This window comes from Staurois parvus, unplaced genomic scaffold, assembly GCF_062004578.1.
Source record: "Staurois parvus isolate SC_StPar_1 unplaced genomic scaffold, SC_StPar_1.0 ptg000647l, whole genome shotgun sequence".
Classification (NCBI taxonomy): Eukaryota; Metazoa; Chordata; class Amphibia; order Anura; family Ranidae; genus Staurois; species Staurois parvus.
In genome coordinates this window covers 1,972,252-1,994,380 of record NW_028318443.1, presented here as the reverse complement: position 1 = coordinate 1,994,380, position 22,129 = coordinate 1,972,252, and the positions used below count along the sequence as shown (strand labels likewise).

At 47.4% G+C, this 22,129-nt stretch overlaps 1 protein-coding gene across 1 annotated transcript in view; it reads right to left on the bottom strand.

Moving 5' to 3' along the window:
• LOC149448970 (uncharacterized) overlaps nt 1–22,129 on the bottom strand; it is a 56,470-nt gene that overhangs the window by 10,691 nt on the left and 23,650 nt on the right. The window contains exons 3-4 of the mRNA XM_089694022.1: nt 13,524–13,820; nt 10,902–11,261 (exon numbers count right to left, since the gene is read on the bottom strand). Of these exons, the coding sequence (XP_089550148.1) occupies nt 10,902–11,261; nt 13,524–13,820 (657 nt within the window). The remainder of the gene's footprint in view (nt 1–10,901; nt 11,262–13,523; nt 13,821–22,129) is intronic.

Sequence of the window (22,129 nt, the reverse complement as noted above, 5' to 3'; positions counted from 1 at the left end):
GACAACAGGGGCCCATGACAGATTACGGGCCTGGCAGCAGCATGAGGAGTCGGTACGGGGGCCCATGGCAGATTAGGGGCCTGGCAGCAGCTATGGGAGGCCCGTAATCTGCCAGCACCCTATGACAAAAAATGGAACCCACCAGCAGTGTGAGGAGACCTGAAAGTGGCACATGGCAGAGTGTGGCGATGGAGACAGCAGCAATGGGAGGCCGTACAGGGACCCATGAGAGACTCTGGACCTGGCAGCAGCATGAGGAGGCGGTATAGGGGCCCATGGCAGATTAGGGGCCTGGCAGCAGCTATGGGAGGCCCGTAATCTGCCAGCACCCTATGACAAAAAATGGAATACACCAGCAGTGTGAGGAGACCTGAAAGTGGCACATGGCAGAGTGTGGCGATGGAGACAGCAGCAATGGGAGGCCGTACAGGGACCCATGAGAGACTCTGGACTTGGCAGCAGCATGAGGAGGCGGTATAGGGGCCCATGGCAGATTAGGGGCCTGGCAGCAGCTATGGGAGGCCCGTAATCTGCCAGCACCCTATGACAAAAAATGGAACACACCAGCAGTGTGAGGAGACCTGAAAGTGGCACATGTTTGGGGCATGATTCATGGCGGATTTAGTCAGTTGTGTCAGGAACTGGTGGTTTGAAATCCAGACTAATCCACGCCTGATTCATTTTCACAAACGTCAGTCTCTCCACACTTTGGGTGGACAGTCGTGTCCTCCGCGGAGTTGCAATACCTCCTGCCGCACTAAACACGCGCTCCGATGCCACGCTACTGGCCGGGCATGACAGCCTTTCAAGGGCAAATTCAGCTAGTTGGGGCCAAAGGTCAAGTTTCGTTGCCCAGTAGTCAAGGGGATTGTCTACCTCGGTTGGCAGGGTGCTGTCCAAGTAGGCCTAAGCCTGTTGTTTGAGGTCCTGCTCCAGGTCCACCTGATGCTGCTGCTGCTGCTGCTGCTGCGGCTTGTTAGTAGTTTCCTCACTGCGCTGGTGAAGAAAGCTACTCATCATCGACTGCAGACTGAGGCAGCCGCTGCTGGTGGAGCTGCCACTGCTCCTACCACCCCACCCCTCCCCTGCTGCCATGGCAGCGGAACGCGAGCGCACAGGGCCCACAGTGTCTGAGGATGGACGTTGGCGCAGACAGGCAGAGACCAGCTGACTACATAGGTGGTTTTTATAGTACGTTATTTTGGCCTCCCTCTCAGCAGGTGTGAAAAAGGCCACCATTTTGGAACGGTAGCGAGGGTCCAACAAGGTGGACAGCCAAAAGTCATCCCTCTGTCTGATGGTTATTATTCGGCTGTCGCTACGCAAGCAACCGAGCATGCTATGGGCCATTTGTGCCAAGGAATGCGAGGGACTCCCTGCCTCCATCTCCACAGCATACTGCCACGGTGCGTCTGGGTCCTCTGTCTCCTCCTCCTCCTCCTCTACCAGATGCTCCTGCTCCTCCACTCCTGTCCGCTGAGTGGAAAAACCACCCATTTCACTCAATAATTCCTGAGCACCAATGTCCTCCTCTACCTCCTCCTCTTCTTCCTGTCCTGCCCCCACAGGGGTCATGTGGCGTTGAGATCTGTGCGCCACGTCTACCGCACCCTGACCAGCCATTGTTAACAGCATTTGTTCCAGGACGTGCAACAGAGGAATGACGTCGTTCATCCCATAGTCCTGCCGACTCACGAATAGCGTGGCCTCCTCAAAGGGCCTGAGCAAGCGCAGGTGTCACGCATGAGCTGCCAATGGCTGACATCTAAGTTACACAGGGAGTACCTTTATCCGCTTTTAACATCAGGAAATCGGTGATGGCCTTTCGCTGTTCGTAAAGGCGGTCTAACATATGTAGGGTTGAATTCCACCTTGTTGCAACGTCACAGCATGAGGAGTCGGTACGGGGGCCCATGGCAGATTATGTGCCTGGCAGCAGCAATGGGAGGCCCGTAATCTGCCAGTACCCTATGTCAAAAAATTCAACACACCAGCAGTGTGAGGAGACCTGAAAGTGGCACATGGCAGAGTGTGGCTATGGAGACAGCAGCAATGGGAGGCCGTACAGGGACCCATGACACACTCTGGACTTGGCAGCAGCATGAGGAGGCGGTATAGGGGCCCATGGCAGAATAGGGGCCTGGCAGCAGCTATGGGAGGCCCGTAATCTGCCAGCACCCTATGTCAAAAAATTCAACACACCAGCAGTGTGAGGAGACCTGAAAGTGGCACATGGATTGAGAGACTGTGGACCTGGCAGCAGCATGAAGAGGCGGTATAGGGGCCCATGGCAGATTGGGGGCCTGGCAGCAGCTATGGGAGGCCCGTAATCTGCCAGCACCCTATGTCAAAAAATTGAACACACCAGCAGTGTGAGGAGACCTGAAAGTGGCACATGGCAGAGTGTGGCGATGGAGACAGCAGCAATGGGAGGCCGTACAGGGACCCATGAGAGACTCTGGACCTGGCAGCAGCATGAGGAGGCGGTATATAGGGGCCTATCTCAGATTAGGGGCCTGGCAGCAGCTATGGGAGGCCCGTAATCTGCCAGCACCCTATGTCAAAAAATTCTACACACCAGCAGTGTGAGGAGACCTGAAAGTGGCACATGGCAGAGTGTGGCGATGGAGACAGCAGCAATGGGAGGCCGTACAGGGACCCATGAGAGACTCTGGACCTGGCAGCAGCATGAGGAGGCGGTATATAGGGGCCTATGTCAGATTAGGGGCCTGGCAGCAGCTATGGGAGGCCCGTAATCTGCCAGCACCCTATGTCAAAAAATTCTACACACCAGCAGTGTGAGGAGACCTGAAAGTGGCACATGGCAGAGTGTGGCGATGGAGACAGCAGCAATGGGAGGCCGTACAGGGACCCATGAGAGACTCTGGACCTGGCAGCAGCATGAGGAGGCGGTATATAGGGGCCTATGGCAGATTAGGGGCCTGGCAGCAGCTATAGGAGGCCCGTAATCTGCCAGCACCCTATGTCAAAAAATTCTACACACCAGCAGTGTGAGGAGACCTGAATGTGGCACATGGCAGAGTGTGGCGATGGAGACAGCAGCAATGGGAGGCCGTACAGGGACCCATGAGAGACTCTGGACCTGGCAGCAGCATGAGGAGGCGGTATATAGGGGCCTATGGCAGATTAGGGTCCTGGCAGCAGCTATGAGAGGCCCGTAATCTGCCAGCACCCTATGTCAAAAAATTCTACACACCAGCAGTGTGTGAGGAGACCTGAAAGTGGCACATGTTTGAGGCATGATTCATGGCGGATTTAGTCAGTTGTGTCAGGAACTGGTGGTTTGAAATCCAGACTAATCCACGCCTGATTCATTTTCACAAACGTGAGTCTCTCCACACTTTGGGTGGACAGTCGTGTCCTCCGCGGAGTTACAATACCTCCTGCCGCACTAAACACGCGCTCCGATGCCACGCTACTGGCCGGGCATGACAGCCTTTCAAGGGCAAATTCAGCTAGTTGGGGCCAAAGGTCAAGTTTCGTTGACCAGTAGTCAAGGGGATTGTCTACCTCGGTTGGCAGGGTGCTGTCCAAGTAGGCCCAAGCCTGTTGTTTGAGCTCCTGCTCCAGGTCCACCTGATGCTGCTGCTGCTGCTGCTGCGGCTGGTTAGTAGTTTCCTCACTGCGCTGGTGAAGAAAGCTACTCATCATCGACTGCAGACTGAGGCAGCCGCTGCTGGTGGAGCTGCCACTGCTCCTACCACCCCACCCCTCCCCTGCTGCCATGGCAGCGGAACGCGAGCGCACAGGGCCCACAGTGTCTGAGGATGGACGTTGGCGCACAAAGGCAGAGACCAACTGACTACATAGGTGGTTTTTATAGTACGTTATTTTGGCCTCCCTCTCAGCAGGTGTGAAAAAGGCCACCATTTTGGAACGGTAGCGAGGGTCCAACAAGGTGGACAGCCAAAAGTCATCCCTCTGTCTGATGGTTATTATTCGGCTGTCGCTACGCAAGCAACCGAGCATGCTATGGGCCATTTGTGCCAAGGAATGCGAGGGACTCCCTGCCTCCATCTCCACAGCATACTGCCATGGTGCGTCTGGGTCCTCTGTCTCCTCCTCCTCCTCCTCTACCAGATGCTCCTGCTCCTCCACTCCTGTCCGCTGAGTGGAAAAACCACCCATTTCACTCAATAATTCCTGAGCACAAATGTCCTCCTCTACCTCCTCCTCTTCTTCCTGTCCTGCCCCCACAGGGGTCATGTGGCGTTGAGATCTGTGCGCCACGTCTACCGCACCCTGACCAGCCATTGTTAACAGCATTTGTTCCAGGACGTGCAACAGAGGAATGACGTCGTTCATCCCATAGTCCTGCCGACTCACGAATAGCGTGGCCTCCTCAAAGGGCCTGAGCAAGCGGCAGGTGTCACGCATGAGCTGCCAATGGCTGACATCGAAGTTACACAGGGGAGTACCTTTATCCGCTTGTAACATCAGGAAATCGGTGATGGCCTTTCGCTGCTCGTAAAGGCGGTCTAACATATGTAGGGTTGAATTCCACCTTGTTGCAACGTCACAGCATGAGGAGTCGGTACGGGGGCCCATGGCAGATTACGTGCCTGGCAGCAGCAATGGGAGGCCCGTAATCTGCCAGCACCCTATGTCAAAAAATTGAACACACCAGCAGTGTGAGGAGACCTGAAAGTGGCACATGGCATGAGAGACTCTGGATCTGGCAGCAGCATGAGGACCTGAAAGTGGCACATGGCAGAGTGTGGCGATGGAGACAGCAGCAATGGGAGGCCGTACAGGGACCCATGAGAGACTCTGGACTTGGCAGCAGCATGAGGAGGCGGTATAGGGGCCCATGGCAGATTAGGGGCCTGGCAGCAGCAATGGGAGGCCCGTAATCTGCCAGCACCCTATGTCAAAAAATTCTACACACCAGCAGTGTGTGAGGAGACCTGAAAGTGGCACATGGCAGAGTGTGGCGATGGAGACAGCAGCAATGGGAGGCCGAACAGGGACCCATGAGAGACTCTGGACCTGGCAGCAGCATGAGGAGGCGGTATATAGGGGCCCATGGCAGATTAGGGGCCTGGCAGCAGCTATGGGAGGCCCGTAATCTGCCAGCACCCTATGTCAAAAAATTCAACACACCAGCAGTGTGAGGAGACCTGAAAGTGGCACATGGCATGAGAGACTGTGGACCTGGCAGCAGCATGAGGAGGCGGTATAGGGGCCCATGGCAGATTAGGGGCCTGGCAGCAGCTATGGGAGGCCCGTAATCTGCCAGCACCCTATGTCAAAAAATTCAACACACCAGCAGTGTGTGAGGAGACCTGAAAGTGGCACATGGCAGAGTGTGGCGATGGAGACAGCAGCAATGGGAGGCCGTACAGGGACCCATGAGAGACTTTGGACTTGGCAGCAGCATGAGGAGGCGGTATATAGGGGCCCATGGCAGATTAGGGGCCTGGCAGCAGCTATGGGAGGCCCGTAATCTGCCAGCACCCTATGTCAAAAAATTCAACACACCAGCAGTGTGAGGAGACCTGAAAGTGGCACATGGCATGAGAGACTGTGGACCTGGCAGCAGCATGAGGAGGCGGTATAGGGGCCCATGGCAGATTAGGGGCCTGGCAGCAGCTATGGGAGGCCCGTAATCTGCCAGCACCCTATGTCAAAAAATTCAACACACCAGCAGTGTGTGAGGAGACCTGAAAGTGGCACATGGCAGAGTGTGGCGATGGAGACAACCCACCGACTGTTTTGCTCGCTGCCAAGCTGCCACCCTCTTCTCCTGATGATGCGGAAGCAATAGCCTGATGACGACGAGGCTGCCAAGTGCGATCAGCCTCATCATCATCAATTAGGGTCTCCGCCTCACTACTAGCCCCCTCGGCTGCGTGTGGGTCAGGAGACAGACCTGTCTTTACACCGGCTACCGAGCCACTCTCCTCGCCACTACCGAGCCACTCTCCTCGCCATGTCTCCCCCAGTTCCTGACCGCCCTCTGTTAGCTCTTCCTCACTGTACTGGATGACACCGGGAGCACTAGCCTCTGGCTGCGAATAGTGCTGCCTCGACCCCTTCCTCTGCTGCCACGTCTGCTCGCTCCTAAAACATTGCCTCCTCTGCCACTCCTCTGCATGTTGTCTGACATACTCTTTAATTAAACGATTCTGTGTCCCTGAGTAACAATTCTGTGGCCCTAAGTAACGGTTCTGTGGCCCTCAGTAACAGTTCTGTGTCCCTGAGTAACAATTCTGTGTCTGTGCGAGTAACAATTCTGTGGCCCTAAGTAACAGTTCTGTGGCCCTCAGTAACAATTATGTGTCCCTAAGTAACGGTTCTGTGGCCCTCAGTAACAATTCTGTGTCCCTGTGTAACAATTCTGTGTCTGTGCGAGTAACAATTCTGTGGCCCTAAGTAACAGTTCTGTGGCCCTCAGTAACAGTTCTGTGTCCCTGAGTAACAATTCTGTGTCTGTGCGAGTAACAATTCTGTGGCCCTAAGTAACAGTTCTGTGGCCCTCAGTAACAGTTCTGTGTCCCTGAGTAACAATTCTGTGTCTGTGCGAGTAACAATTCTGTGGCCCTAAGTAACAGTTCTGTGGCCCTCAGTAACAGTTCTGTGTCCCTGAGTAACAATTCTGTGTCTGTGCGAGTAACAATTCTGTGGCCCTAAGTAACAGTTCTGTTGCCCTCAGTAACAATTCTGTGGCCCTAAGTAACGGTTCTGTGGCCCTCAGTAACAATTCTGTGTCCCTGTGTAACAATTCTGTGTCTGTGCGAGTAACAATTCTGTGGCCCTAAGTAACAGTTCTGTGGCCCTCAGTAACAGTTCTGTGTCCCTGAGTAACAATTCTGTGTCTGTGCGAGTAACAATTCTGTGTCTGTGCGAGTAACAATTCTGTGGCCCTAAGTAACGGTTCTGTGGCCCTCAGTAACAGTTCTGTGTCCCTGTGTAACAATTCTGTGTCTGTGCGAGTAACAATTCTGTGGCCCTAAGTAACAGTTCTGTGGCCCTCAGTAACAATTCTGTGTCTGTGCGAGTAACAATTCTGTGTCTGTGCGAGTAACAATTCTGTGGCCCTAAGTAAAGTTTCTGTGGCCCTCAGTAACAGTTCTGTGTCTGTGCGAGTAACAATTCTGTGTCTGTGCGAGTAACAATTCTGTGGCCCTAAGTAACAATTCTCTGGCACTCAGTAACAATTCTGTCTGTCCCTGAGTAACAATTCTCTGGCACTCAGTAACAATTCTGTCTGTCCCTGAGTAAAAATTCTGTGGCCCTAAGTAAAGTTTCTGTGGCCCTGAGTAACAATTCTCTGGCACTCCGTAACAATTCTGTCTGTCCCTGAGTAACAATTCTCTGGCACTCAGTAACAATTTTGTCTGTCCCTGAGTAAAAATTCTGTGGCCCTAAGTAAAGTTTCTGTGGCCCTGAGTAACAATTCTCTGGCACTCCGTAACAATTCTGTCTGTCCCTGAGTATGAATTCTGTGGCCCTAACTAGCGTTTCTTTGTCCCTAAGTAACAGTTCTGTGGCCCTGAGTAACAATTCTGTGTCTGTGCGAGTAACAATTCTGTGGCCCTAATTCTCTGGCACTCTGTAACAATTCTGTCTGTCCCTGAGTATGAATTCTGTGGCCCTAACTAGCGTTTCTTTGTCCCTAAGTAACAGTTCTGTGGCCCTGAGTAACAATTCTGTGTCTGTGCGAGTAACAATTCTGTGGCCCTAAGTAACAGTTCTGTGGCCCTCAGTAACAGTTCTGTGTCTGTGCGAGTAACAATTCTGTGTCTGTGTGAGTAACAATTCTGTGGCCCTAAGTAAAGTTTCTGTGGCCCTCAGTAACAGTTCTGTGTCTGTGCGAGTAACAATTCTGTGTCTGTGCGAGTAACAATTCTGTGGCCCTAAGTAAAGTTTCTGTGGCCCTAAGTAACAATTCTCTGGCACTCAGTAACAATTCTGTCTGTCCCTGAGTAACAATTCTCTGGCACTCAGTAACAATTCTGTCTGTCCCTGAGTAAAAATTCTGTGGCCCTAAGTAAAGTTTCTGTGGCCCTGAGTAACAATTCTCTGGCACTCCGTAACAATTCTGTCTGTCCCTGAGTAACAATTCTCTGGCACTCCGTAACAATTCTGTCTGTCCCTGAGTATGAATTCTGTGGCCCTAACTAGCGTTTCTTTGTCCCTAAGTAACAGTTCTGTGGCCCTGAGTAACAATTCTGTGTCTGTGCGAGTAACAATTCTGTGGCCCTAAGTAACAGTTCTGTGGCCCTCAGTAACAGTTCTGTGTCTGTGCGAGTAACAATTCTGTGTCTGTGTGAGTAACAATTCTGTGGCCCTAAGTAAAGTTTCTGTGGCCCTCAGTAACAGTTCTGTGTCTGTGCGAGTAACAATTCTGTGTCTGTGCGAGTAACAATTCTGTGGCCCTAAGTAAAGTTTCTGTGGCCCTAAGTAACAATTCTCTGGCACTCAGTAACAATTCTGTCTGTCCCTGAGTAACAATTCTCTGGCACTCAGTAACAATTCTGTCTGTCCCTGAGTAAAAATTCTGTGGCCCTAAGTAAAGTTTCTGTGGCCCTGAGTAACAATTCTCTGGCACTCCGTAACAATTCTGTCTGTCCCTGATTATGAATTCTGTGGCCCTAACTAGCGTTTCTTTGTCCCTAAGTAACAGTTCTGTGGCCCTGAGTAACAATTCTGTGTCTGTGCGAGTAACAATTCTGTGGCCCTAAGTAACAGTTCTGTGGCCCTCAGTAACAGTTCTGTGTCTGTGCGAGTAACAATTCTGTGTCTGTGCGAGTAACAATTCTGTGGCCCTAAGTAACAGTTCTGTGGCCTTCAGTAACAATTCTGTGTCTGTGCGAGTAACAATTCTGTGTCTGTGCGAGTAACAATTCTGTGGCCCTAAGTAAAGTTTCTGTGGCCCTAAGTAACAATTCTCTGGCACTCAGTAACAATTCTGTCTGTCCCTGAGTAACAATTCTCTGGCACTCAGTAACAATTCTGTCTGTCCCTGAGTAAAAATTCTGTGGCCCTAAGTAAAGTTTCTGTGGCCCTAAGTAACAATTCTCTGGCACTCAGTAACAATTCTGTCTGTCCCTGAGTAAAAATTCTGTGGCCCTAATAACGTTTCTGTGGCCCTAAGTAACAATTCTCTGGCACTGAGTAACAATTCTGTCTGTCCCTGAGTATGAATTCTGTGGCCCTAACTAGCGTTTCTTTGTCCCTAAATAACGATTCTGTGGCCCTCATTAACAAGTCTGTGTCCCTGAGTAATGGTTCTCTGTCCCTAAGTAACTTTTCTCTGTCCCCAATTATCGTTTCTGTGGCCCTAACTCTGTCCCTGTCCCTAGTACAGAGCGGTCTGCCTCTGTTCAATAACTGCAGGCAAATGAAGAATTCCAAAATGGCCGCTATTTATAGCTCGACCATTACACAGTGCTGGCTGGCTGGCTGCTGATTGGCTGATGCGATCACATGTAGTTGAGGAATGCATTATGGGTCAGCGCGCCTTGTCTGCGCGCCTTCCCAGACATCCCCGCTCCGTCGCCGCACATGTCAGCCGCCATTTTCTGAAAAATTTCGATTCGCGCGTCCGAATTAGGCTATTTTTCGGATTCGGCACGAATCGAAATTTTTCCGATATTCGACTCGAATTCCACTTCGGATACTTCGATTCGCTCATCTCTAGTCCCAATGGTGAGGACCTGTGGCCTTGTAGGGCTTGGCGACAGCATGCTTTCCCTTGCCTGCATGCATTGGTAAGGATCTAATATGGATTTTTCGAGTAGGCCCACACTTTTGTTTTGAGTGAATCTAGTATAAACTTTTTTTTTTGGGGAGCGTTCCATTTCTGTTTAGCTCCATTCCTGCTCCTTTGCTTACATTCAGCCAACAGCCAGGAGTTCCAAGCTGACAGCTGAGTTGGCTAAGTGGGGAGGACTCACTGGTTGTCAGCATGTTAAAAAAATTTAATAAAATAAAGAAATTTTAATTTTTTTTTAAAGTGCCCCCATCCCCCTGTGCTTGAATGCAGTGGCTAACACATATACGGAGGTCACGCCCACGTATGTAAACTATGTTTGCACGGCACATGTGAGGTATCGCTGCAAATGTTATAGCGAGAGCCATCATTCTAGTACCGGACCCCCTCTGCAACGCTAAGCTGATAACTTGTAAAAACGTTTAAAGAGTCGACTATGGAGATTTTTAAGTACCGTAGTTTGGCGCCATTCCATGAGCGTGCAAAATTTTAAAGCATGACATGTTAGGTATCATTTACTCGGTATAACAACATATTTCATATTTTAAAAATAAATAGGGTTATATATTGTGTTTTTTAATTCACTAAAATGTGTTTTTTCCAAAAAATTGCGTATGAAAAACCTCTACATAAATACCAGATGATTTAAAAAATTGCAACAACCGCCATTTTGTTCTTTAGGGCCTCTACTAAAAAATATATATAATGTTTGGGGGTTCTAAGTAATTTTCTAGCAAAAAAAAAAGCGTCCGAATAGGCCTGGTCCTAAAGTGGACCATTGGTTACACACAGAAAAGGTAAAATGAGAACATGAGATGAATGAAGTAGTCGTTTTACATTAGGTGGAGTCACTGAATGACATTTTATTGTAAAACTAAATCCACAAAGTTACCAAAATTGTAGTAATAAAAATTAAGCACAACATTTTAGATCCTTTTCAGTATTTTTATGTATTTTGTGATTCGAGGATTAAAAGAAATAGCCAATTAAAAGGAACATTAACCCAAATATTGTGCAACATGTCAAAATACTTTTTTTTTTGCTAAAAAAAAAATTAAATTATCAAAAATTTGTAAAAACATAAGAAAAACAAAAAGCAAAACAGCTGCTGCAACAGTAGAAGACTACTTTCAATTTTTGTCATTTACAAGTTAGCACATACCTCTAATTTGTGTTCCAGCACCGTCTTCTAAGATTGTCCCCACAAAGTTCGGGTTATTCATGGTAGCCAAACATCTTCGTATTATCACTCGGCAGTAGAAGGTGGTGTTATCTGAACCATTGACGTCTTGTAGGAGAAGATTGGAGCCATTTACCAGTCTGGTCTTTCCCCTGTAATCCGGGTGTATGTAGTCCGGGTTTGGATGGTAGACGTAGTCCTCTCTTGGGTCTCCGATCATCCAGTACACTTCAGTCATTAATACATTGCTCTTATTCTGTACTGTGAAGCTGCAAGTGATTGTTGTGGGTCGATGGAATTCAGCTTCCTCTGGCTGACTGATGTTTAATGAATTTGTTTTATCTAACAGTTAAGAACAAAAATTAAAAGTTACATCCCTGTGTAGTATTCAGTGAAATCATATCTAAGGTGTCAAGAAAAGAATTAAACTCTCGGCAGCTTTTTTTTTCTGCCTGGGTTCCCTCTGGGAAGATTTACCTTCACTTCCTGTCCTGTCTAAGGGCTTTTACCTTTGATATTCAAGTGGGAACATTGAACTTTCTATGTCTTTTCCACGACGTCCAGCACTGTCTGCACCAGCTGCTAGAACTAAAACCTGGTTAACCAGTCTGAGCCCAATTGGGTCCCATCTGTGGTGCCTGTTACAGATGTGTACTAAATAATACCAATAGTAATAAGTAATACTGATCATTTTGATAATAATGAAGCCATATATATATATATATATACACTGCTCAAAAAAATGAGAGGAACACTTTTTAATCAGAGTCTAGCATCAAGTCAATGAAACTTTTGGGACATTGATCTGGTCAGGTAACTAGCAGAGGGGGTTGGCAATCAGTTTCAGCTGCTTTGGTGGTAATGAAATTAATAACAGGTGCACTAGATGGGCAACAATGAGACGACCCCCAAAACAGGAATGGTTTTACAGGTGGAGGCCACTGACATTTTTTCCCTACTCATCTTATTCTGACTATTTTTCACTAGCTTTGCATTTGGCTAGGGTCAGTGTCACTACTGGTAACATGAGGCAACACCTGACCAGATAATCAGAAACAGACTTCATGAGGGTGGCCTGAGGGCCGGTGTCCTCTAGTGGGCCCTGTGCTCACTGCCTGGCACCATAGAGCTTGATTGGCATTTGCCATTGAGCACAAGAATTGGCAGGTCAACCACTGGCGCCCTGTGCTTTTCACAGATGAAAGCAGGGTCACCCTGAGCACATGTGACAGACGTGAAAGGGTCTGGAGAAGCCGTGGAGAACGTTCTGCTGCCTGTAACATCGTTCAGCATGACCGTTTTGGTGGTGGGTCAGTGATGGTCTGGGGAGGCATATCCATGGAGGGACGCACAGACCTCTACAGGCTAGACAATGCCATTCTAACTATGTATCAGGATGAAATACGTGGACCCATAGTCAGACCCTACGCTGGTGCAGTGGGTCCTGGGTTCCCCCTGGTGCAGTGGGTCCTGGGTTCCATCTGGTACAGACAATGCCCGGTCTCATGTGGCGAGAGTATGCACGCAGTTCCTGGAGGATGAAGGAATTGATACCATTGAATGGACCCCACGCTCACCTGACCTATATCCAATAAAACATCTCTGGGATATCATGTTTCGGTCCATCCGACGCCACCAGGTTGCACCTCAGACTGTCCAGGAGCTCAGTGATGCCCTGGTCCAGATCTGGGAGGAAATCCCCCAGGACACCATCCATTGTCTCATTAGGAGCCTCCCCCGACGTTGTCAGGCATGCATACAAGCACGTGGGGGCCATACAAACTACTGAGGACCATTCTGAGTTGCTGCAATGACATTTCAGCAAAATGGACTCGCCTGCTGCATAATTTTTTCACTTTGATTTTCGGGGTGTCTTTGAATTCAGTCCTCTGTAGGTTGATAATTTTCATTTCCATCAAATGATGGGGCGTCCTTACATTCTCAACACATTACCCCGTCCATATCAGTATAGAGATCCAGCAGGAGGTTTTTTCCCATTGAGATCTGATGGGTTTTAAAGTGTTCCTTTAATTTTTTTGAGCCATGTATTTAAAGTGAAACTATAATGATTTTATTCCATTTTACTTTACATATGTTATCATCTTTTCTCTACACTTAAGCTTTTAACACAGGACAAAGGATTCACAGAGCACTACTAGTTATCCAAAGATACAGACTAGCAGTAGTCATGTCCTTTCAGACACTCCTTCTCAGACAGAGCTGTAGAGAAGGAGGGTAGCAAGGTGAGGAGTCCCTGCACTGATTTACTTGTGTGAGTACATTTCAGCTTAAGCTACTGAGGTCTGTAAGCAACTACATTTTGATAACATTAGATAAGGAGAAACTGGAAAGCAAAATTTCAAATTTACTCAACTCAACTAAAAAATATATATAAATATATAAATATTTTTAGCTAAAATGAAAAATGTACACAGTATATACATTTTAAAGTTGAGCCCTGACCTTTGGAAATAAAGAAAACATGAGAAAATAGTTTTGCTAGTGAAACTGTTCTGTTGCTAATATTGCTTCTATCAAAACGGGTCACTTCCACCTAAAATAATGAATAACAATAAATTATGCATAAAAATACATAAAATGTACTTATAATTTGAAGTTCTGGTCCAAGAACGTTAGATGATGTTTTTCCATGACTTGTAGAAGTTTCTATATTCCACCCATAAGATCCTTGGTGTGAATGAGTCACTTGATTTATTTTGAAAGATAAAATAGAATCTTTGAACACGCAGTTTCCTGTTTTTGTCCTAGATCTTATACGGCAGGCAGTAATGTTGGGTAAAGTATTTACATTCCTAATTCTGATGCGACTGAGAAGTGTCACATTTTCTCCAGGAGCAGAAAAGATAACAGGAAAGGTCTCCACACTGGGGTCATGTTCACCTGACGGATTCAAAGAAATAAAGTATAAAGTATAGTATAGAAAGAGTAAAGCAATGCACAGAACAAAACAGCAAATTTTAATGGAATGCTTTTTACGAGAGGCATTCAAGTCAAACTGGGACTTTAAATTTTACAGGTATAAAAAGGAATGCTACACCCAGTAGTAAGTGGCAAGTGTGTCCTATTACTGATAGGCGCATGTTGGGGGCCAGTCCAGAGACCGTTAATCAAGATGGCAGATAACATTGTTAGTGCTTGCATGGAACAGAGTGTGGTGATGACGTTTCTTGAAAACGAAGGAGTAAAACCTATAGAATATATCTACAGAAGACTTCAAGCACAGTACGGCGATTAGACTTTTAGCCGCAGTAAGTCATTTGAATGGTGCAACCCTGGGATATCTACAGAAGACTTCAAGCACAGTATGGTGATGAGACGTTCAGCCGCAGTAAGACATTTGAATGGTGCAACCCGGGGATATCTATAGAAGACATCAAGCAAAGTACGGCGATGAGACATTCAGCCACAGTAAGACATTTTAATGGTGCAACCCTGGGATATCTACAGAAGACTTCAAGCACAGTACGGTGATGAGACATTCAGCCGCAGTAAGACACTTGACTGGTGCAACTCGTGGATATCTACAGAAGACTTCAAGCACAGTATGGTGATGAGACGTTCAGCCGCAGTAAGACATTTGAATGGTGCAACCCTGGGATATCTATAGAAGACATCAAGCAAAGTACGGCGATGAGACATTCAGCCACAGTAAGACATTTTAATGGTGCAACCCTGGGATATCTACAGAAGACTTCAAGCACAGTACGGTGATGAGATGTTCAGCCGCAGTAAGACATTTGAATGGTGCAACTCGCGGATATCTACAGAAGACTTCAAGCACAGTACAGTGATGAGACATTCAGCCGCAGTAAGACACTTGACTGGTGCAACTCGCGGATATCTACAGAAGACTTCAAGCTCAGTATGGTTATGAGACATTCAGCCACAGTAAGACTTTTGAATGGTGCAACCCTGGGATATCTACAGAAGACTTCAAGCACAGCACGGTGATGAGACATTCAGCCGCAGTAAGACATTTGAATGGTGATACCCACGGATATCTACAGAAGACTTCAAGCACAGTATGGTGATGAGACGTTCAGCCGCAGTAAGACATCTGAATGGTGATACCCGCGAATATCTACAGAAGACTTCAAGCACAGTATGGTGATGAGACATTCAGCCGCAGTAAGACATTTGAATGGTGCAACCCGTGGATATCACAGAAGACTTCAAGCACAGTACGGTGATGAGACGTTCAGCCGCAGTAAGACTTTTGAATGGTGATACCCGCGGATATCTACAGAAGACTTCAAGCACAATACGGTGATGAGACGTTAAGCCGCAGTAAGACATCTGAATGGGGCAACTCGCGAATATCTACAGAAGACTTCAAGTACAGTACGGTGATAAGACATTCAGTAAACCATTTGAATGGTGTAAACATTTCAAAGATGACTGTACGTCCATCAGTGATGAGCCTGGCCATGGTGGTTTCCAGCCCACAGCAGTCATTCCTGTGAACATTTAGTGTGTGGAACACCTGATCCTGGATAATCGATGTATAACCTATTGGGAAATCTCACAAGAGATAAATCTTTCTGTGGGAACGGTGAACACAATGGTGCCGAATTGAAGACGGCTGTCCTAGGATGGTTCTGGCGTACTGACAAATCTTTCTATGCTGAAGATTTCCAGGCATTAGTTAAATGCTGGGATAAGTGTATAAATGTAGCAGGGGAGTATGTTGAAAAATAAATGCAGTTTCCACTCCTTAAATTTTGTTCTTTTCTTATATAAACTTAAAAGTCCCGATTTGATTTGAACGCCCTTCGTATAATTAATTTAAGAGCTAACCCCATAAGGCCTGCTCAAAATGGCCCATTAAGTGGGCTTTAATGCCCAGGAAGCAGCGTGGCTTCTGTTTTTATGTGACCGCTATAATTGGCCTATCTTGATGGCTTCCAATCAGAATCTGTCATTGACAGCTCAGTCAGTGTGCCGGGAGTGCGCGTTGATGCATATGTACAATGATTGGGTGCTGAAGCCCACTATTTCTGCCACCGCATATATGCATTACTCAGTCAGTACGAGGCCAACATTGCTCACCTGTCCTTCTCAAAATTCCAGTTGTCCGGATGTTATGTTTATCCAATTCACACAATAAGGTCTGTGAACACCTAACCTTTAGGGCCAAAAGTATGTGGCCCTGAGATCAGGTGTTTACTGTCAAGGGTGCCTTTCATGCTACAATAAACAAAGTCATTTTAGGCAATTGTGAACTTCCAACCTTTCAACTAAAGTTGAGAGTATCTATCCGCATTCAGTTTGACAAAGTTCACTGGTGGTGCCTATTAGACTTCAGAACTGATTTTTTTTTTTCTTTCACAATTAACAGGATTACATAAAGCAACATCTCAATCTGAATAATTTCCTTTTAAAAAAAAAAAGTCTGTGTTTCAGGTCGTTTTTGCAGTGAAACGTGTTTTTAATCAAGCAGTGAGCAGCACTGGGGATAAGTGGTTAGCACTTCTGTCTAGAAGCACTAGGGTCATAGGTTTGAATCCCAACCGTGGTTCTACCTGCCTGGAGTTTTCATGTTCTCTCTGTTCCTGTGTGGGTTTCCTTCGTTGTTTTTTTTTTTCGGATTTCCCCCTCCTTGAATTATAAATATGTACTATCTTGTCTTCTCCTATAACACTGTTCAACAGGTAAAAAGTTTTGGGCATAAAATTAGCTAATCTTACATAATTTTGGGGTGTTGAAAACGAAAATGACCCTAAAAAATGTTGATTGGCTCTAGTTTCCATGATATATTCACCCATCTAATGACGTAAGCCATTCAAAATTATGATGCAACTTCAGCTGCATATTGCGCAATTGATACTGGTGACCAATAGAAAATTGCATGTATACTGAGATGATGCAATATTAGCCTTTAATTGCATCACTTCACTGCATAAAAGCTGCAGTATCTGTAGCTGATTGTAGTTGGACAGCGTCTTTACATTTCGTTTTATGCTTATATAGGCTTCTCAGTAATGCCTCGAACTTGTGTGAATAAAGCAGATAATTTCTGCTATATCTGCGGTGAAATAACTTTTATCTCACAAAAAAGGAGGATAACAGGAATGATTAAGAAAGCCTACAACTTGTATTTTGGCTGCAAGATAGGAGACCAGGACAAGAGCTGGGCACCACATATATGCTGCAATTCTTGTGGGATGGCACTGGAGCAATGGTTGAATGGAAAAAAGGCATCTATACCTTTTGCTGTGCCAATGATTTGGAGAGAGCCAACAGATCATGTTAGTAATTGTTACTTTTGTATGGTGCCTCCAATTGTAAAAGGGCTAAATAAGAAGAAAAAGTTATCTGTGCACTATCCAAATATTCCATCGGCAATACGTCCAGTTCCTCATGGAGAGGGGCTACCAATTCCTAAAGCACCAGAATCCTTCGTGGTTGAGTCAAGTGAGGAAGAACCTGAAGCATGTAGTCACGTGCAGTTGTAAGAGATAGCCCTTTCCTCGAATACAAGAGAAAAGCCAAGAGAAGCAAAACCGACACAAACTGAAGACAAAACTAGTGAGAATCCTAAGTATTAAAATGATTCAACTTAGCTTATGGCTATAATTTTTCTTGGTAATCCTATGCAATATATTATGCCATTTAGGCTTTGTTATGTAGTCAATATCACTTGCTTTATATTTGTGGAAAGACATCTATCTGTATAATTATTGTGCATTATGTAGTCATTACGCCTATAGTAGAAAACTTTCCGTTTACAGAAAAACTAGAGCCAATTGACAAATTTCATTGTTATATTTGAACTCAGAATGTGAAATTCATTAAGAAATGGATCCTTTTGTTTCCAAAACTGGCAAAAAATAAAAATTTGTTGAACAGTGTAATTAGTTACTATATCTAGGCCCTGATAATATTGATATCTTGGCACTGACAATATTGATGGTTTCAGGCATCATCCTGGTGTTGTATATTTAGGATAATTAGCCACTGGATTGCTTTTACAGGCAGCAGAAGACGTTCCCCCAACCACCACCTCTGACCACTTTCCTTGGGTCTCTCATGCTCTCATCTCACTAGGAGACCCGGGTGACGAGCCAGCACTTCCACTGGCTGATCATAGAGGCAAACAGAGACCAGATCATCTCTGATCACCTCTATGATACAGGAAACTGGAAGCAATGAGTGATGGCCAAAGTATCTGATCACACCGATCTTGGTGTGATCAGGTGTTTCTAAGGGCAAAGGAAAGATCTGGGGTCTGATAGATAGTGTCAGATCTCTCTATAAAGAGTCCCTGTCACTGCCTATTGCTGTCACATGGAGATATTTATATTCATATATAGATATTTCTATTATAAAAATAAAAGTGATAAAAAAAATTACAAGCGACAATGTAACAGGGAACCCCCATCCCTCCATACTTGCGCACAAAAGGCAAACGCGTATGTTGGTCCCAGTGGTGTATTTAGGTTTTGTGATGCCCTAGGCAAGACAAAAATTGCCCACCCCCACGGGGAGAGCCTGACGTTGACCAACAACACCCCTGCCCCCACCCACCCAACAGGACCTTCCACTAACACACATTATCCCCCCCGGAGAGAAAGTCTCTCACCTTCACAGCTCTGGACATCCCTGGGAACAAGAGTTCTGCATACACCATCAAGAAGTCCGCAGCCTCTCTCAGATCCCACCTGGTCCCCATGACACAAGTGTCCCTTCTTCCAGGGGGCAGCGCTGCCCCCCTGAAAAATGCAGCCCTAGGAAACTGCCTTGTTTGCCTTGTGGTAAATACGCCCCATCAGGGCTGGATCTAGCCTGTCTGATGTAGGGGTGCATCAACAAATGTCAGGGGGGCAGAGGATAGGAAGTCAGCAGGGCAGAGGACAGGGGTCACTGCTGGCAGGAAAGAGGACAGGGGTCACTGCTGGCAGGGAAGAGGACAGGGACACTGCTCCTTCTCCCATCCCTGCACTGCACACAGCCTGGGCACAGGCAGCAGAACTCCTCCCCAAACAATGCATAATTGAGATCAAGGACAGTATAGTGTCAGGCTAGGGCGGTATAGTGTCAGGCTAGGACGGTACAGTGTCAGGCTAGGGCGGTACAGTGTCAGGCTAGGGTGGTATAGTGTCAGGCTAGGGCGGTATAGTGTCAGGCTAGGGGGGTATAGTGTCAGGCTGGGGCGGTATAGTGTCAGGCTAGGGGGGTACAGTGTCAGGCTAGGGCGGTACAGTGTCAGGCTAGGGCGGTATAGTGTCAGGCTAGGGGGGTACAGTGTCAGGCTAGGACGGTATAGTGTCAGGCTAGGACGGTATAGTGTCAGGCTAGGGCGGTATAGTGTGAGGCTAGGGCGGTATAGTGTGAGGCTAGGGCGGTATAGTGTGAGGCTAGGGCGGTATAGTGTGAGGCTAGGGCGGTTTAGTGTCAGGCTAGGACGGTATAGTGTCAGGCTAGGGCGGTATAGTGTCAGGCTGGGGCGGTATAGTGTCAGGCTAGGGCGGTATAGTGTCAAGCTAGGGGGGTATAGTGTCAGGCTAGGGGGGTACAGTGTCAGGCTAGGGGGGGTACAGTGTCAGGCTAGGGCGGTACAGTGTCAGGCTAGGGGGGTACAGTGTCAGGCTGGGGCGGTACAGTGTCAGGCTAGGACGGTATAGTGTCAGGCTAGGGCTGTATAGTGTCAGGCTAGGACGGTTTAGTGTCAGGCTAGGGCGGTATAGTGTCAGGCTAGGACGGTATAGTGTCAGGCTAGGGCTGTACAGTGTCAGGCTAGGACAGTTTAGTGTCAGGCTATGGCGGTTTAGTGTCAGGCTAGGGGGGTATAGTGTCAGGCTAGGGCGGTATAGTGTCAGGCTGGGGCGGTATAGTGTCAGGCTAGGGCGGTATAGTGTCAAGCTAGGGGGGTATAGTGTCAGGCTAGGGGGGTACAGTGTCAGGCTAGGGGGGTACAGTGTCAGGCTAGGGGGGTACAGTGACAGGCTAGGGCGGTATAGTGTCAGGCTAGGACGGTACAGTGTCAGGCTAGGACGGTATAGTGTCAGGCTAGGATGGTATAGTGTCAGGCTAGTGCGGTACAGTGTCAGGCTAGGGGGGTATAGTGTCAGGCTAGGGGGGTATAGTGTCAGGCTAGGGCGGTTTAGTGTCAGGCTAGGGCGGTTTAGTGTCAGGCTAGGGGGGTATAGTGTCAGGCTAGGGGGGTATAGTGTCAGGCTAGGGCGGTTTAGTGTCAGGCTAGGGGGGTACAGTGTCAGGCTAGGGGGGTACAGTGTCAGGCTAGGGGGGTAAAGTGTCAGGCTAGGGCGGTTTAGTGTCAGGCTAGGGGGGTACAGTGTCAGGCTAGGACGGTACAGTGTCAGGCTAGAGCGGTTTAGTGTCAGGCTAGGACGGTATAGTGTCAGGCTAGGGCGGTATAGTGTCAGGCTAGGGCTGTATAGTGTCAGGCTAGGACGGTACAGTGTCAGGCTAGGGCGGTTTAGTGTCAGGCTAGGACGGTATAGTGTCAGGCTAGGACGGTATAGTGTCAGGCTAGGGCGGTACAGTGTCAGGCTAGGACGGTATAGTGTCAGGCTAGGGCGGTTTAGTGACAGGCTAGGGCGGTACAGTGTCAGGCTAGGGCGGTATAGTGTCAGGCTAGGGCGGTATAGTGTCAGGCTAGGGCGGTATAGTGTCAGGCTAGGACGGTATAGTGTCAGGCTAGGGGGGTACAGTGTCAGGCTAGGGGGGTACAGTGTCAGGCTAGGGGGGTATAGTGTCAGGCTAGGGCGGTACAGTGTCAGGCTAGGGGGGTATAGTGTCAGGCTAGGGCGGTACAGTGTCAGGCTAGGGGGGTATAGTGTCAGGCTAGGGCGGTACAGTGTCAGGCTAGGGGGGTATAGTGTCAGGCTAGGGCGGTACAGTGTCAGGCTAGGGCGGTACAGTGTCAGGCTAGGGGGGTATAGTGTCAGGCTAGGACGGTATAGTGTCAGGCTAGGGAGGTAAAGTATCTGATTAGGGTGGTAAAGTATCTGATTAGTGTAGTATAGTGTCTGATTAGGACAGTATAGTGGCAGGTTAGGGTTGTTTAGTGACAGGTTAGGATTGGCTTTGGGGGGCAACAACTAAAATCTTGGGGGGCATAGCCCACCCCATCACCCCCTTAGATCCAGCCATGGTCCGCATGCATGCAAACAGCAATCATCCCACATATGTGAGGTATGACCGTGAAGGTCAGATGAAGGGCAGTAATTCTAGCACCAGACCTCCTGTGTAAATCTAAAGTGGTCACCTGTAAAATCTTTCATAGCTTCGCCTATGAATAATAAAATGTAGGTTGTTTGTCGCAGTTGCGTGGATGTGCGCAGTTTTAAAGTGTGACATGGTTGGTATCTATTTACTCAGCGTAACATCATCTTTTATATTTTACGAAACAATTGGTTATTATATGGTGTTCTTTGTGCATAAAAATTTTAAAAAGTGTATTTTTTCCAAGAATATTGCGTTCGAAAAACCGCTCCACATATACTGCGTGACACAAAAAATTGCAACACCAACCATTTTATTTTCTATGGCCTCCGGTTTTAAAAAAATATATAATGTTTGGGCGTTCTAAGTAATTTTCTAGCATTAAAACTGATTTTTACATGGAAACAGAAAGTGTCAGAAAAGGTTTGGTCTTAAAGTGGAACTTCACTCTTTCAGTCAACATGGACGATTGTCAATCCTTACACTGCTAGCATTAGTACATGGATAGGAAAGTATATCATATTTACTTGTTTTAAACGTCTTTTTTTTTCTTTTCTTCGGTTACTACCTTGTGTCCATGCCTAGGCAAATGATGTCATATATCCCAGGAGTCTTCAGGAAGGGAGGGAGGGTTCTCAGTTTAGCTAATGTCTGAGCTAAAGGCAGATGAATTCCAGGAATAAAATGCTAAATTAATAATCTGCCCTAACTCAAGATGGCCACTGCCAGAAATGCCAGGGTGTTTTTCAAAAAGATTCTCACCAAAATAAAGCATGGGCATAAAGACATGGATGGATGGATGAGTTTGCTTTGAATCAGGGGTGGAGTGACAACTCATGGGGCCCCCAGGCAATAGGGGATCATGGGGCCCCTGTGTCCTTGCCCACACTCAAAGCACACCCAAAAAAGCCTATAAAAAAAGGTACCAGGGGCATTTCATTGTGCCCCCTACTGACCCCGGGCCCTCGGGCAGTGCTCGAGTGCTTGAATGGTCAGTGAAT